The sequence below is a fragment of the Tachypleus tridentatus genome, chromosome 10 (assembly GCF_004210375.1).
Source record: "Tachypleus tridentatus isolate NWPU-2018 chromosome 10, ASM421037v1, whole genome shotgun sequence".
NCBI lineage: Eukaryota > Metazoa > Arthropoda > Merostomata > Xiphosura > Limulidae > Tachypleus > Tachypleus tridentatus.
The window spans coordinates 168,514,454-168,530,967 of record NC_134834.1 but is presented as its reverse complement, the minus strand read 5'-3'; the positions used below and the strand labels follow the sequence as shown (position 1 = coordinate 168,530,967).

General features: G+C 33.4%; 1 protein-coding gene across 2 annotated transcripts in view; it reads right to left on the bottom strand.

Moving 5' to 3' along the window:
• The window catches only part of LOC143230878 (nephrin-like), a 68,595-nt gene that overhangs the window by 26,994 nt on the left and 25,087 nt on the right, over window positions 1-16,514 (bottom strand). For both annotated transcript variants that reach the window (XM_076465168.1, XM_076465169.1), the window contains exon 2: window positions 1,278-1,412. In XM_076465168.1, the coding sequence (XP_076321283.1) occupies window positions 1,278-1,412 (135 nt within the window). The remainder of the gene's footprint in view (window positions 1-1,277; window positions 1,413-16,514) is intronic.

The following is a 16,514-nucleotide window of genomic DNA, read 5'->3' as shown; positions in this document are numbered from 1 at the left end:
TAGGATTCAGACTTTTCGACTCTTTGGAATGTTTTTAATTATAATTACTACCATGTTCTAGGTCTATATAGACATGACATGTTATGTGAATTTGGTAGCGGTAAGGTCTTTATATCAGTTTGTCATTTTACTAAGTTGAAAATATACTGCAGTATATAGCCTACTCAATAAATACAGGGAAATAATCAGAGAAACGACTCTTAACCATGATAAAAAGTGTTGAGAAACAATACCACTACAGCTTTCTATTATAAAGTAAAATATGGAGCTAAATATACAACGACAACTAAGACCTCATTTTATGGTGCATTAAAGTTTCAGGAAATATTTTTGGTGAGGAGTTTACAAAGGAATAGGCTAAAAGAGAAATACGGTATTCAGTTGGTGTTCTGGTTAATATATGTTTTATATCTGTTCGTAAAAAACACGTTATTTTTTAGAATTCTAGTTGTGCTCTTATTTTAATAACGTTTTTAGATATCGTAATAAAAGCCTTTTTTTTTACCAGCGCTAAAAACATATTCGTAGAAACATGTTAACAAAGCAACACTTAGTGGGAATTCGAAATATTTTTCTAAAAATTGTAAATAATATCCTTTGCACTATTTACGTTACGTATTAAATTTTCATAGATATTTTGATAATAAGTCATAAACAATAGTCCCGAAGTCACATTTAAAATTGTGTTGAAAGAACTTCACGTCTGAAAATACTTATATTTCTATATAATATAAAAAACATTAAAATTTTCAGAATTTCTAACAGACTCAAAGGCAATATTTTCAGCATAACAGTAGACATACTGTGTTTTGTTACATACAACAATGTACAGAATTTGTTCACTAATGTGAAGTTTGGCGGAACATTTAATCTGAAACGTGATGAGTTGTTGTTTTAGGTGTTAATTGTCTTACCAATAAGAAAGAAAGCTGTAGACCCAGTTCCTAGGAAAGTACAAAACTAGAAGCATCGTAAAAACACTCATTTAGAAATCTCTAACACATTCCAAGACTTTAATTTTTAAACTCTTACTCTTCGGTCTCATCTGTTTTATTTTTACATTTGTAATTAGATATTCTTTAAATGAAAATTTCGTTTGGATTGTACCTATCTCAACAAACTTAAGTTTCACATTATCACAACGCAAACGGAAAGTGTATTTACATATACATGTTTGTATTTAATACTTGTTAGGAAAGCAAGCGAACTTCAAATGTTTACTGAAAGTATGATACTACAATAAAAGTTGTTGATGTGTTAATTTAAGTTATTCTTACCCAATACGAAGCCATCTTTACTCCACTGCACAGCGCCAGCTTGCTTCTCTACTTCGCACCGAAGTACAGTTTCCTGCCCTTCAATCACCTCTGTTTTCTGGGGTTTCACGCGGAAATACTGCTGCTGTCCTTTGCCTGTTATGAAACGCCAGACGTGTTTAAGAGAGATGAAAAACACCTCAAGCAAATGCTTTACAAACACACACAGATTTATGTTTAACAAAGAAATGACGAAATTCTATAGTATGAGCTATCTTATTTAAAAACTACAAAAAATATTTCAGGGAAAAAAATTCATACACTGAAATATATCATATTTTTAAAGATTTAATCAATACTTTTGCCAAGTAAAATTTCTTTGCAGTATTTATTATGTTTGCACTTACCTAACTAAACAAATTAAGATAATTTAAGTATCAAATAAAGAGTAAATTTGTAACAAGTGCTTACAAACATATTGCAACTATCGGCGAAAGTCTAGATTCCAAACACATTACAGTTTTATTCATTTAATGTCATTTCTGTGAGACGTTAGCTACATTTTGTCAGTATCTCTGTGTAACTTGTGTTTTCTTATAGCAAAGTCACATCGAGCTATCTGTTGAGTCCAACGAGGAGAATCAAAACGTTGATTATAAATCAGTATACTTACCGATGTACCAGTGGGAGACATATTTCTGTGAAGCCTACTTTTGAAGTAAGCTTATTTTGTGAGTCTTATCATTTGTATCTTGGTAGACGTTAGTTTTGGAGTTCAGATATATTTATATTTAGTCGTATTTGTATGAAACTTATTAGTTTGGGATTATTTTGTTATTTGTCTCTCTGTGGGGATCAGCGCATATCGATCTCTGTGCGATCGAATGTCGAAACGGATGCTGAGAAACTGCTGTCCTCGTACACTGGATGAATTATGGAAAGATGATCTGAGGAATTGGTGTACTTTGGACATGTCAGCCTTACGACGGACATTTTGTATCGGAAAATATGCCGCAGATCTATTGTAAAGATGCATGGTTTCAGTTATAATTTGACTTGATGCGGCTATAACAAATGTGAGACTCCAAAATTATTTTAATATAAAGTTCTCAATTCTTGGACAATGCTGGCGAGCATGCAGCCTAGGACAAAGATGGGGTAAAAGTGTTTACAAAGCGTATTTTGTTCTGAAATTGCACTTGTTACTATGAGGTATTCGAGCATCCTAGTTGGTAGCAATGTGTTGCAAAACATATAAATATACACGGATAATAGTGCTGGTACTTACATATTCAATATTTTTTCTCAAAATGGTTTTTATTGCCACATATTTCTAACAAATGCATATTCTATAGTTTTAAATGCCATACTGTGATAAGCACGCACATATTTACGCAAGAACTGTAATTGAAGACTTTTTTTAAAGGCTAGACACGTTTTCTTACGTTTGCTTTCTAAACGTGGATATCTGCGAAATTTTGTGGAACTCCAAGTTTATGATTTAAATTTTCATTTACATGATGCAGTTAGCAATTTAATTTAAATACAGGTAACATAATATTATATGCAAATGTCTTTCTTTTGCCCCGTTTTTATAAGCCACTTTTAAACAGTTTGAAACTTTACTTCTGATAAATTTTCATTGACTTCCACGCAGTCTCAAAACTCGTAACACTTAGAGTTATAAGTAGATAATCGTATTCAGTGCACCATATACACGCAGATTACAATCTTTTCGTAAAGTTTGCCAGTTAAGTAAAGTTAATTGTAAAGTAAAGTTAACACAATAATATGTAAGAATATAAAGTTTATGAAGGCTCATAAGAGAAACGTTCACAAGCATCTAGCCACATCTTGAAATCATGGTTGTTTTCACGAGAAAAATGATCACATGAACTTAAGTTACAGCAATTTCATTTGACCACTGAAAGTTAATGCAGGTCTAATTAATCTCCATGTCTTTGGTCTGCTTAAAGGTTTTCTCTATCGCTCCTTCTACATAGATAAAAAAGTTTTTGTTGAGCATTGTTACGATGGAAATTGCAATGTTAAGAATAATGCTTATTCTTTACCATCGGACTGTAAGCAGTAGGCGATAAAGAAATTAGTCCTAAGAACAGGAAAATGCTTGGGAAACTCTGTTTTTATTAAGTGTAGTTAACCTCACTATCTCTGTGGAAACCTAGGTTGGTCCTTCATGGTGATTCAGTTGGTGATGTGTATCACGAAAGCTTATCTAAACATCTAATTATAACTTAGTTGGTCATGTATTTTGATATCTAATTTATTATTTCATGAAACGATTTTCTATTGCTTTGCATTTATATAGCTTGTAGACGTGCTTCTCTAAGTACAGAGGATGTTCACAATTACCTGAGGAAACGATGCAATGATGAATGGCTAGGTTTCACAGTCCCCCTTTCCACTACCAGTGGTATTCTATAAGGTAGTATTCAGAGGTCACCTTGATATTTTTATCTTATGATTACGTTAGTACCAAAGCAAACTAAAGCTATATCTTTTTTTTTTAGTTATGAAAAGAATATTTACATTTATGTCGTACAGGATTTCAAAATGTTATCGTTAGTATTAACATAAAAGCATCCAGCATGTTTGATTTCTTACAATGACTGAAGCTATTAAAAATGTGAAAGAAAACCAATACTGTTTAAAATTGGAGTATGAAAATGTTTATATCATATCATAATGGGATAGGCGTGGTGTAGTTTTAGCATGCTGGGATGCTGGTAAGAATACTTGATACTAACGATACTCTACTGAGTATGCTCAGTATTTTCAGCTGTAGGTACGGTGTAAAAGTGACAGTCAGTCCCGTGATTCTCTTAACAGTAGCGTTTAGGCCGTCTTGTATTCAAACATCTAACACCGCCCTCTACGTTCCGACACTCAGTTACACAACCCCTTTCAAACATGTGGTCAGCTTCCGGTCAGTTACCTCTTTCTTTGTGAACCTGACGATGACCAAAGAAGGTCGAAACGTTGTTTGCTCTTCTATGTAAAATATTTTCTCAACCCAAACGAGCCGTTTTTGCATATATATGAATGTCTTCCTACTGCTATGCTTAATACTTGAATGTCTTATCTGGCTCATGTGTCACTTAAAAGGTTGTTCAGCACTTTCTTGATTATTCCATGTGGACGATCTATTTAAGTGTCACTAATGATGTATTTTAATCTTTCTTGAATATACTCAGCTCCAGCTACTATTTAAATGTTCCGATACATATTTGTCATACTTCACTTATTCTTAATAATCAATTCAAGGGTACAGGTATTTACGTTTCTATATAAAACGTTTTGCTGATAACTGTAAAGTAGGAGTGATGTGGAAATAACCTTAGAAATAAGAAGAAGACTGATACGGTTACTGGTGCAGCGATTGGTCGCAGACCCACGGATATCGGATTCATTCGCTAACAGCCCTCGGGAAACGGTACGTCATACGGCTATCATTATACTTTCCTAAAGGAAGACATATGAGAGTCAAGTGGGAATTCAAACTTCAACTTGCAGAAGGCTAAATCATTTCCCACGACCGTACTTTCTGACCTTGGATATTTTAGGATTGTGAAGATTATGCATTGATGGGAGATGGCTGGCTATAACCTAGTTCATTTTGTGTAGTTTTCTACACGAACTTTAACTTTCATTCTCTGCCTTACTTCCTTTCAAAGTACAAATGATTTATTACTGGAATTATAATGTGCTGAAAATTGGCATTTATCTAAGCCATCACATTGGCGAGATTTAGTCACAGTCATTTAGGGAGACCAATATTTTGAAATTTTTATCTGGTATTTTCTCAAAGTCTCTCTCAAACGACTGAGACGTCAAAGCTACATTCCTCAAATCTGATCTCGCAACATGCAGAACTTTGGAGTATCTAAATAATCCACGAAGTATGTTGAATTACCATCTGTCAAACAGTCTTTGCAGCAAAAATAGAAAGAAGACTGTGATAACACTGGGATTTTTATTATATATACAGATTTGGTGTATTCATTAATTACTTTTTATAGCCACTTATCGATTTTGGTAACGTTCAGAGTAGATAAAAAGAGTAAACAGAATGACACTTTAAAGCAGTAAATGTAAAAGTTGGGGTGAAAGGGAGTCTGACAAAAACTGTCAAAATTAGTTTTTATTGGGTATGTCAAGATATTAGCAAAAGAAAACTAACTACATTTAGCCGTAAGGACAATTTTGGCAGAGGAAGTAGCAATAGCATTGAATCTTCAATAAACTGCATTTGCCTGGAGCTTATTGAGAACGATGTTTTGGTATCCGTAGTTCCGGCCATTAAGACCGAAACGTTGGTCACCAAAATAATAGAAACTACAAAAAAACCAACAAAAACAGCCCTGGCCATTAAAAATTCAACACTAGTACGTGCACTTGGTCTCAATTTTCAGTTTCAGTGCTTAGTAAAAACTATTTTTAATTTAACAAGTTTGACTTTTAAAAAAAACGACATATAGACAGAAATCTGTAAACATATAGAAGCACGCTAACCGGAAGTTCCTTACTGGAGATGTGTTTAATGTTCTAACTAAGATAACGTTAGGTAACATGAAGAAAAATTCAATTGAACCCCTTCTCTATAAAATAATCTAAGATTTAACTTTTCTAAGATATCCGGCAAAACTACATGGAATAAGATTATCTCGTTAGAAATATAACTTTTATCCTCCAAGGGTTTAGTCATAAAGCAACAGTTTGAGTAAACAGCTTAAACTTATCTAAATAAGCCTTAAAGAAACAATAACACAGATTTTTATTATAAGAAAATTTTATACAGAATTTCGGTTACATTTACACCAGAAAAGAAAGTTTAAGTAAATAGTCTTAATTATCGTTGACATCTAATTCATAGATCAAAATTAAAATTTAACTTAATAAAGATCATAACTAATTTAACATACAATTTTTTGCACCATTTCTTCAGTGATTATTAAATAAAAAATAATCTAACATATGGGCTGACCCCTAATGACTTTCTTTGAGTTCTATTGAAAAGCAGATTTACGTAACTTTCAGTTTATAAAAATTCAGTCTTATATAAATTATGTTTTACATAAAGTATGTGGGAGTACACAAGTGCAAGATATGTTTTAGCAGCACAAAGCTACACATTAAGCTATTTGTTTTCTATCAGCGAGGGCAATCGAGCCTTGGATTTTGGTGTTTTAAGATCGAGAGGACTGGGTGGAGGTGTGTCGACAAATAAGGTCTTTTATCAGGTTTGGTCTATATCTATGTTACCTTTAAACATTTATTTCACACTTTCTCATTTGTGCTATATTAAAGTTGCTTTAGAAGTTAGATTCAGATGCGTTATTCTGTTTTTTGTGGAATTTTGAACTGAAAGTTTCGGATCTGACGTGTAGTACTGTGTAATACGCTTTGCAGTTTAAACTGTGGGTGCATTATTGGTATAACAGTCATGTTCATTTTTTGCTGTGGACTGCTACTGATTGGTTGCCATCATCCTGATCAGCAGTTCAAATTAGAATCGGCTGTTCCTGTATCAAAGTGGTCTCTGACATGGCGGTTTGACCTATGATGTGAGTAAAATATTCAAGTAAATTAGCCATTCGTTTAGTATTTTCAAAAGTTTCAGGGCTCAAAGTAAAATTATTTAAAAACTTTAGTTTTAGCGTTTTCAATACGGCTAGGCTTGGCATGGCCATGTGATTAGGGCGCTTAATTAGTAATCTGATGATTGCAGGTCTGAATTCCCGTCGCTCCAAACATGCTCGCTGTTTCAGCCGTAAGGACGTTATAATGTGACGATCAATGCCAATATTCGTTGGTAAAAGAGTAGCCCAAGAGTTGGCGGCGAATGGTGATGACTAGTTGCCTTTCCTCTAATTTTACACTGATAAATTAGGGACAGCTAGCGAAGATAACCTTTGTTGTAGTTTTTCACCAATTAAAAAAAAACCGTCTAGTTTTGCATGAAATTCGTTATTGTTATTGTTTTCAATTAAGCAATATGCTACTGAATGGACTATCTGTGCTCTGCCCACCACGGCTATCGAAACCTGGTTTTTAGCGTTGTACGTCCGCAGACATACCGTTGAGCCACTGGGGGCGTACGAAATTCGAAACAAATATAAATATTGGTGTTTAAATTTTATAATACCTTTGTACGTGCCATTGTTTGTAGAAAAAACTGCATTACTTGGTTAAATAATTGCGATATTACACTACAATAGTGATTTTTTTCATTCACTTATAAATTGAGATGTAATTACACACGTATTGTGCTTTGTTTATAATATAGGCAATTTGTTTGTATATAAAACTTCATTTTGTTCACATAAACATTCCAGTTTTGTACATATTTACATTTAAGTAACCACGAGAAATTTCAGACATAGCTGTGTAGTGAACTTTCCAACGAAGCAACTAATTAAAACATTTTTTTTTTTTTTTCATTCAGTTGATCACAACATTTATCCTCCAATATGAGCAAACGTGCACTACATGCTTCGGTATGACGACCGCTTAGTATGATAATTAGCGACATTTTCTAAGGGACCGGCATGGCCAAGCGTGTTAAGGCGTGCGACTCGTAATCTGAGGGTCGCGGGTTTGCATCCCAGTCGCGCCAAACATTCTCGCCCTTTCAGCCGTGGGAGCGTTATAATGTGACGGTCAATCCCACTATTCGTTGGTAAAAGAGTAGCCCAAGAGTTGGCGGTGGGTGGTTATGACGAGCTGTCTTCCCTCTAGTCTTACACTGCTAAATTAGGGACGGCTAGCACAGATAGCCCTCGAGTAGCTTTGTGCGAAATTCAAAAACAAACAAACAAACATTTTCTAAGATATTGTAAGTTGTTGAATAAGGATTTGTATTGGAGCTATTAAAGTGGTTTGTAGTCGACTTCACATTGTAATAGTTATGAATAAGAATATTCCACGTGATCATAAAAATACGTACTTGTTAATCTAAATTTTTATTTGTGGAATATCTTTTTTTACTGCTACTCTTTGAACGTTTCTGCATGTTTAACACATGAAGTGTGAACAACATTATCAGCTTTCTCTGAACAACCAATAAGAATCTTACTTAACATGCGAAGTAAGCCTTTACACAGGCTTTTCTGTCATGTAAATTGAAGAGATGGGTTAACTTTTTGGGTTAATCATGATGAGTTAATCATGGTGGTTGAATGCAAAATAATTGTTATATTTATCCGCACATTATATGAAGTTGATTTCATTTTACAGAGTGCGACGAACTTTTTCATAAATATTGCGGAAGTTTAACATCAGTTCTGAAATAGTTCATGCGATAACTGTTAAGTTGGATGACAATGATTTATCACCAAGACAACTAATCCCTATCAGACAATACACAGTTTTATGTCACGTGACCTCAAGAGAGTACATCTGATTGATAATTACACTTACCTAACTTAAATCGCGTCATTATAAATGGATTGTTGTCATGTTGATACGACTAAAAGCTTCCAACATGAAATTCTACTTAAACTGACACTCACTTCGACTGCATTGTCCAGAACAATGATTGACACTTCTGTGCAGATATTTTATGCATTGGAGAATCAGTTGAGTTGTTCCACTAATGTATTAAAATCGATTATGTAAGTGATAGCTTATCTGTGTGGGATTTGGTTTACAAAAGCAATAATAAAAGCCAAGCAAAAACATGAAAGGAAAGGTTTCATTTAGTCTCAGTGGGTCAATGTAATTTTCTGTCGTTGAATAACACGTGTAATTTGTACGCACGGCTGTAAGTTTCTGCATGTCCAACAGCATTGGATTTTACCATTGTATAAGAGCGTTTAACACTTGTTTGTTTTTGAATTTCGCTCGAAGCTACACGAGGGCCATCTGCGCTAGCCGTCCCTAATTTAACAGTGTAAGACTAGAGGGAAGGCAGCTAGTCATTACCACCCACCGCCAATTCTTAGGCTACTCTATACTCTATTTGCCAAAGAATAGTGGGATTGACCGTCACATTATAACGGCCCCACAGCTGAAAGGGCGAGCATGTTTGGTGTGAGGTAGATTCGAACCCACGACCCTCAGACTACGAATCGAACGACTTAACCCACCTGGCCAGTTTAACAGTAACCAAAGATAATATTTAATAGTATAGCTACATTTATCCCTTATATACTCAATGTATCATTATTTTATTAGGACGTTTTAACTGGTCAGACGCGTTATTTTATGATGTTTAAGTGCATGTGCATTACATAAATATCGAAATACATACTTCTTTTTATCGTTTGCAATCAGTAAGGCTGTATGTAAATCACTTAACATACTTTAAAACAAGCAGTAACTCTCTGAACATAAAAATAGTCAATACGCTTTCCACAGAGCATTAATTAATGTAAGCAGTGCGATAAACATCAGTGGGAACATTGTTTTGTTATTTCGTAAGCATATATTATTTTATATTCTATTGACTCTTATAGTGTTAAAATATAGCTAAATTACTTGTCCTCCAATGCAATCACTATCAGCTGTCCTTTGATCATTAACGACCTAATGCATTTTACCCCAGTTTGTTATTAACGTGCATCTAAGTATTAGGCCAACTGTTTTGTTTAATGTTGTTATTTCATACCATTAAGAAGAGTTAGTCTAGTGCAAAGTTTACCCTACAATGCACCATGCACTTCAGATTGGAGCGTATATGATATGTGATTAGTGTAATGTTTGTATATATATACATTCAAATATGTTCGGGTTGTCATGGCCTAGTGATTAAGTATTCGACTCTTAGCCTGCGATCGCGGGTTCGAATTCCGCCACCGAATATGCTTGCCCTTTCAGGCGTTGGGAGAGTTATAAAATAAGGATAAAGTACATTATTCATCTGTAAAGAGTGGCTCAAGAGTTGTTGAAGAGCGGTGTTGACTAGCTGCTTTCCATCTTCAATATTTAGGGATGGAAATGTAATAGCTTTGTACTAAATTAGACAACTATATTAGCATTTGCTGTGATCACATTGATAATATTATAAAACAATCTTATGACGTTCCTACACTGATTTCAATAAACTAGAAAAGAAGCAGTTCCTATGTAGCCCGAAAGTAACTGAAAATTGTCATTAAATTATTATACGTTTACGCATTCTTAATACGTACGTGACTGAATAAAATCTGTATCTCTATAAACGTTCACCGTATGTTGATATATATTTATGATTTCGGAATGTTGTCTCACGAAATTGCTTACTGTTCAATGGAAATATAGCTTGTCAGCTTACCGCAGACCATTTGATAAAAGTTATTCGCCAGTTGTTCGTTTATATATAAACCGCAAATACGAACATGATTTAAACAGCTTACGTGATGATTCTAATCATATTAACTAAATACACGATTACAGGATATTGATGGCAAATGAGGAAGTTAATAATAGAAATGTATGAAAATGTAAATAATTAGAGTAAGCTAGTACGAAATATTATTGGTCACTGGTTTTCTTAATAAGAACAACACGATAATCAAGCATAGTTTTATAATTGGTTGAAAGAAACTGTTCAATGTTAATTAATTTTTCTTTACGAATATTCTGTTTTAATTAGAAAAACCGCATGTCATAAGCAAACATTCTGAGTAGCTTTCTCAAAGTCATGCACTCAATAACTGTTGATTATTAAATGAATTAAATATTTAACTACAGTGATTTCTCATTGAGATCAAAGAGTAGGAGATTCTCTTTATTGGAGAGTCATTGAACATTTGGAATAAAAAGTACCATATGTGGGTTGTTTTGTGTGAATGCAAACAGCTCTTTATCGAAATAAGTTATAATCGTACGAAAATAAAAACTGTATTAGGTCAAATAAATTATTAATATGTTTTATTTGTTTTCAAACGTTTTTTTTTTTTTTGAACAAGCAGAAAAATTCAGGAGGAAACAAAAACGGTTTAAATAAAATGGTGGCGTATTAATAAAATGGTGGCGTATTTGTCATTTCTGTTTTAGTAGAATATACACTTTTCTTACAAGATTAATGTTTCATTTTCTATCTTGAAATTTGAATCCATAAGCGCAGGTGACACTCATTTAGCTTGTAGCGGTTGATCATAATGATACTGTTATAAACAAGCAATTCATCTTGTGTTGTGCACTTGATTGCTTTATTTATACATACAACACACAATACTGGATGTTCAAAGAGTATTAAGAGCGTAAACATTGTTGCTTAACATATCAGTGTTAACGTACGCTTGCACGTTTAACGGATCTTCTCATATTCTCCTAAATATTTTATTTTTAACTACGTTTTCTTAGTTAGTAATATATTAGTGTTAGTAATTAAGAAAACGTAGTTAAAAATGAAATTCGAAACAAATCATTTTATAACACTAAGAATAAAACGTGGAATGATGTACACACCCTCATCTGAACCATTATTACAAAGAAAATTTTGTTATTGTGTGTTGATGTTACTTCGACTTCTTCGATAATAAATGTGGTAGCCAAAATGATTTCTTACGCAAAACTTTAATTCAAAGAATCACCAAACATAGCAACTAGAAAGCTATATTAAGATAAGTATCTGAAAGTATACAATAATTCTTAGAGTTATTAGGCAAGCCTTAGTTTCTATATTTATTTAACAAAAATGTACAGTGCACGCATATAAATAAAAAGATATACAATTGTTTCAGTGACCAGCAATCAGTAATCAAAGCTTATAAACGTTTGTAAAAAAAATAATAAAAACTATAGAAGCTTTGTTGAACAACACAATGTTTATTAGAGTTGCGCTCACCACGGGTATCGAAATCCGATTTTAAGCGTTATAAGTCTTTAAACTTATCGTTGAGCTAGTGGGAGGTATTAAAGAAGAACCAGAATATTTCAAAATAACTTGGTTAGAACACTGAATGCTGCGACAAGCTGTGACACTTACACGAACGTGTAATTTCTGTCTAGAAAGTTACTGAATGTGTACGTTTTACGAGATATTTTGGAGCTGTACTAAACTAGTGGAAGAACACGGTATTATTGCTTATTATTCAGCTATAACCCTTAAATGATTTGATCCCAAGTCCTTGAAATAAAATAAATTACTTTCGAAAAATAATTAAGTGAAACGTAAAACGCTGAGTAGAGCCAGATGGGAAATACGCATGCTACGCATCTATGTTGGCAAATACCACTTTTGAAACATCTTATGTAACATGCACCTTTACCTTATGAAAGTCTGAACATTAAAGCGATGGTCCAGCATGTCAACAGCTTGGCCAGACAATCTAGCTCAGCGAACAATAGACTGGTCTTCGATATTTGGCTAAGAGAAGTTAGAAGGAAAAAAACATCTTTGGAAGTTTTTTAAATAAAATTCAAACTACACTTAACACCACCTGTTCTTCTATGATGAGAAATGACGATCTACCAAGGCACGAAAACTGATGACTTTTATCTTTATTTATCTTGTTACGAATCCTTAAGAAAACGCTGTAATAATTATCTTGAAGATCAAACACGTGCAAAATACTATTCCACCAATAATTGGATTAGCAATACAACTGTGATTTTCTGTTCTGTAGAAAAATAGTGATAGTAAAACAATACTTAAAAAACAAGATTTTACCACTGTATTTCATATCAGGCTATAAGACGAGAATACAACATTGATTATATGGTTATCATTTTGTTTCAAAGTATTTTAAGAATGTATAGATAGAACTGATAGTCTATGGTGGATGATTCTTACCCTTCAACTAAGTCATCAGTTAAGTTCGACGACAAAATGATAACACAGTGAGGTTGTATTAAATCTGACTGAAGCATCTATAAAAAAATACACAAAGTCATCCAAAGGCCACAAACGATTGTCTTTTTTTCTTAGAACTAAATTATCAATAATGACGCCGTTTCTGTTTCCTAAAGCAAATTTTTCTATCGATTCAACATGTACGTGAAATGTATTTGCTTTCTTTGTTAGTTTGCTTTAGAGTTGCTGTTAAGACTGTCTTAATTTGTTTGCTACGTTCATCCTATTCAATGTAATTCTTATCTTTGCTAAACATAAACAAGTTTTATATTTTGTAATTGCATCCCCACCCCCACACCATCGGCAGCTTATTTGTAAGCTTGGAGACTTGAAACATAAAATTTCATGGTTCGGAATTCTATCCTTGCTGTAGGGACATTCTGCAGGTTTACGTCTTAAATCTTACATGAAGGCCGTAATAAAATTCAAGAAAATTCATTTAGATATGTCAGCCAAAACTATTCCTTCTCTTCACAAAACCAAAATGAAACAGGTATTGTAAACCATGTCACTTTGTCAATATCAGGTTTGTTTCAATTTTCGCTTGTATATATCTTAAAAAAAAAACGATATGTCGACTGTTGTGGCTTCATTGAGTTTTAACCAATTGGGAGAATCACACGATAGTAGGCGTTGTTACACCTCCTTGTACCTGTAGAAAACAGGATTCATGTATACAGGTCAACAGGTAAGTGGTTTCTATAACTTTGTCACGCAGTCTTTTGTTACAGTTTTTGATGAAATCCCGTTCTCGAATATGCCTAATGATAGAAGTGACTTGTTTCCGTGTGAAAACTTCGCTCAAGTATCACATATGAAATTATAAATAAACCTCTTTAAGATATAACTACATTCCAAAACACAGTAAGAAAGCGAACTAAAGGTGATTATTTTCTTTCTTTCTCATTTATAAGAATATGAAATTAAAATTATATTTCAGAAGCCGAGCTGAATCAGTCATAGAAAAGGTAGAAACAAAATTTCTATCCAACATTCGAAAATATCTTTCATTGTTTTCGTTAAAGAAATAGTTGTCATTACTTTCAAACCGCTTTTATATTATATATTTAACAAATCAGATTGGTATTTTAAAACATTTAAGGTTTTTTATTACGAGTGTATGCGTGAGCACTTGTTTGCTGAGATTTACATACACACTATGATAAATATTTAAGAAATCTAACACAACTACTATGATTATCGTATCATAACTTTGTTTTCATTAAATAGATAACTCAAAATTTATGTAAAAAAAAAAACTACACTAATTATTTCTCAGGCACAATTTAAAATGCAGGGATCAGCTTGTGCCCATAAGCGTTTATCCTAAGCTTAATGAGGTTACATCTCATTAACGATATGACTGAATTTGCCACGTGCGCTACAACCCTTGACATTTTATGTTATCGCGGTTAAAGGAGTTCTTATATTGCTGCTTTAAATCATCTAATGCACAGCTTTACTTCCATACTCGAGAATGTAACTCCATTAAAAAAGCTGATAGGTTTTGTATGGTAGGGTTAAGTAGTGTGATTATCTATCACTTTCACACACCATGAGTAGTATTTTATTAATTTTAATTCTCCACTGTGATTATTTGATGAGGATGTTATAAAATAGTATTGAAAGGTTATATATACAGGAACAGGGCAGGTTATTCACATATCTTTTAATACGTATCGCACGTCACCATCTGAAATCGTGCTCGTGATGGAAGTTTTTCAGAACTGTAGCCATTTTGTTTATTTACACCAGCATCGCCGCTTGCGGTGTGGTACCTTATAAAGCATTCGAATTCCTAGTAAATATAGAATGATCGAACGACAACACTTGATTATAAAGTATTTTCAAAGCAGTCGAACTTAGCAATTATTTGTATTTATTGAGGTATTCTACACCTGACTACCACATAATATTTGCGGCCGACTCACAGGCAGCACTGCATAAAATTCAGAGTTGTTGATCCCAAGAATGGTGGCAGGGAGTGAAACAACTATATGGTAAGGCCATTACCTGGTTGTATGTGCCAAGTCATGCAAAGTTAAAGCTAAACGATGAAGCTGATAGGCTAGCAAAAAGAGCCTCAATATCAAATCCAACAAAACTTTATTGGCAAGATATCGATCTCCTCTGCACTAGTAAGGTTAAAGCGATGGAAGGTCTTCGTTGACATTCAAGGGGAATAACAAAGTCTCGTATGGTGTAGTCAGAGATGACAAAAGATGGGAAATCAATAGGACAATATACAGCCAGAAAGTTGCTGGAAACAAGAGTAACAGAACTCTCTTCTACCTCCTGTGACGTAACCGGTCTCCAAATGTGAATGCAACTTCATTTTGTCACCTATTTCTTAACTTTCTTTATGGAATCAATCAGATACATATTGATTTACCACACTGATTACCCGTCTTTACCCAAAGTGAAAGTTTAACTCTCCCATCCAACTAACTACCTGCTCACCATGTTCCAAATTCTAATATACCCATTTAGCTGTTCATTGATGATATATTTTCCATTTTATTGTGACACTTACATGCCCTTTTAGCTTTTTATTGGTAATCTATTTCAAACTTATTGAGACGTTGAGGTATTCATTTAACTGTTTATTGGTGCACCATATACTGTTTCATTTTGATACTGACATGCCCATTTAGATGTTTATTGTTGTACTATGTTCCATCTTATTGAGACACTGACATGCCCATTTAGTTGTTTATTAGTGCACTATGTCTCATCTTATAGAAACGCTGACGCACGCATTTAGCTGCTTATTGATGATCTATGTCCCAATGGCATACCAATTTAGGGGTTTATTGGTAATCTATTTTCCATCTTATTGACACACGTATTCATTTATCTACTAATTAGCTTAACTGTCTTCTACCTTAATGGCACATTAAGACATACGTTCATTTGTCACACATAAAATAGTATTTTCTATCGTAATATACATTCTAATGGAAAAAATTAGCTAAGAATAATTTAAAATAATATTAGTAAGGGAACGGTCGCTTCTTGCTATTTTCTACCTTTCACATCTTTGTGACTTTTTGGCGCTTGATTCCATATCTTTTCGTTCGTTTCTATATTGAAACAAGTTTTCTAAGAAAATATTTACCAATATACTCTCAGGAACGTGTGTAAGATAAGTGCTAAGTAAATATCTCAGCTTATCGCTTGAAAAGAAAATATCCAACTTTGGATAGACACATTGCTTACAAGTAGCCGTTTTTTTTTTTTTTTTAAGTATAATTTGCCTATGTGCATAACAGATAGATAAGAAAATACAGAATACGGGAGGAAACAGATATAGATAACGAATCAAAGAAATTGAAGACTCTATATATGGCAATAGCAATTTTTGATGCAATATAACAGAGTATACTTGAAAAACAAAAAATAGAATAATCATTTTTTACATACACTTCTGCTTGCTAATAAAAGGGCCAATTCTAAAC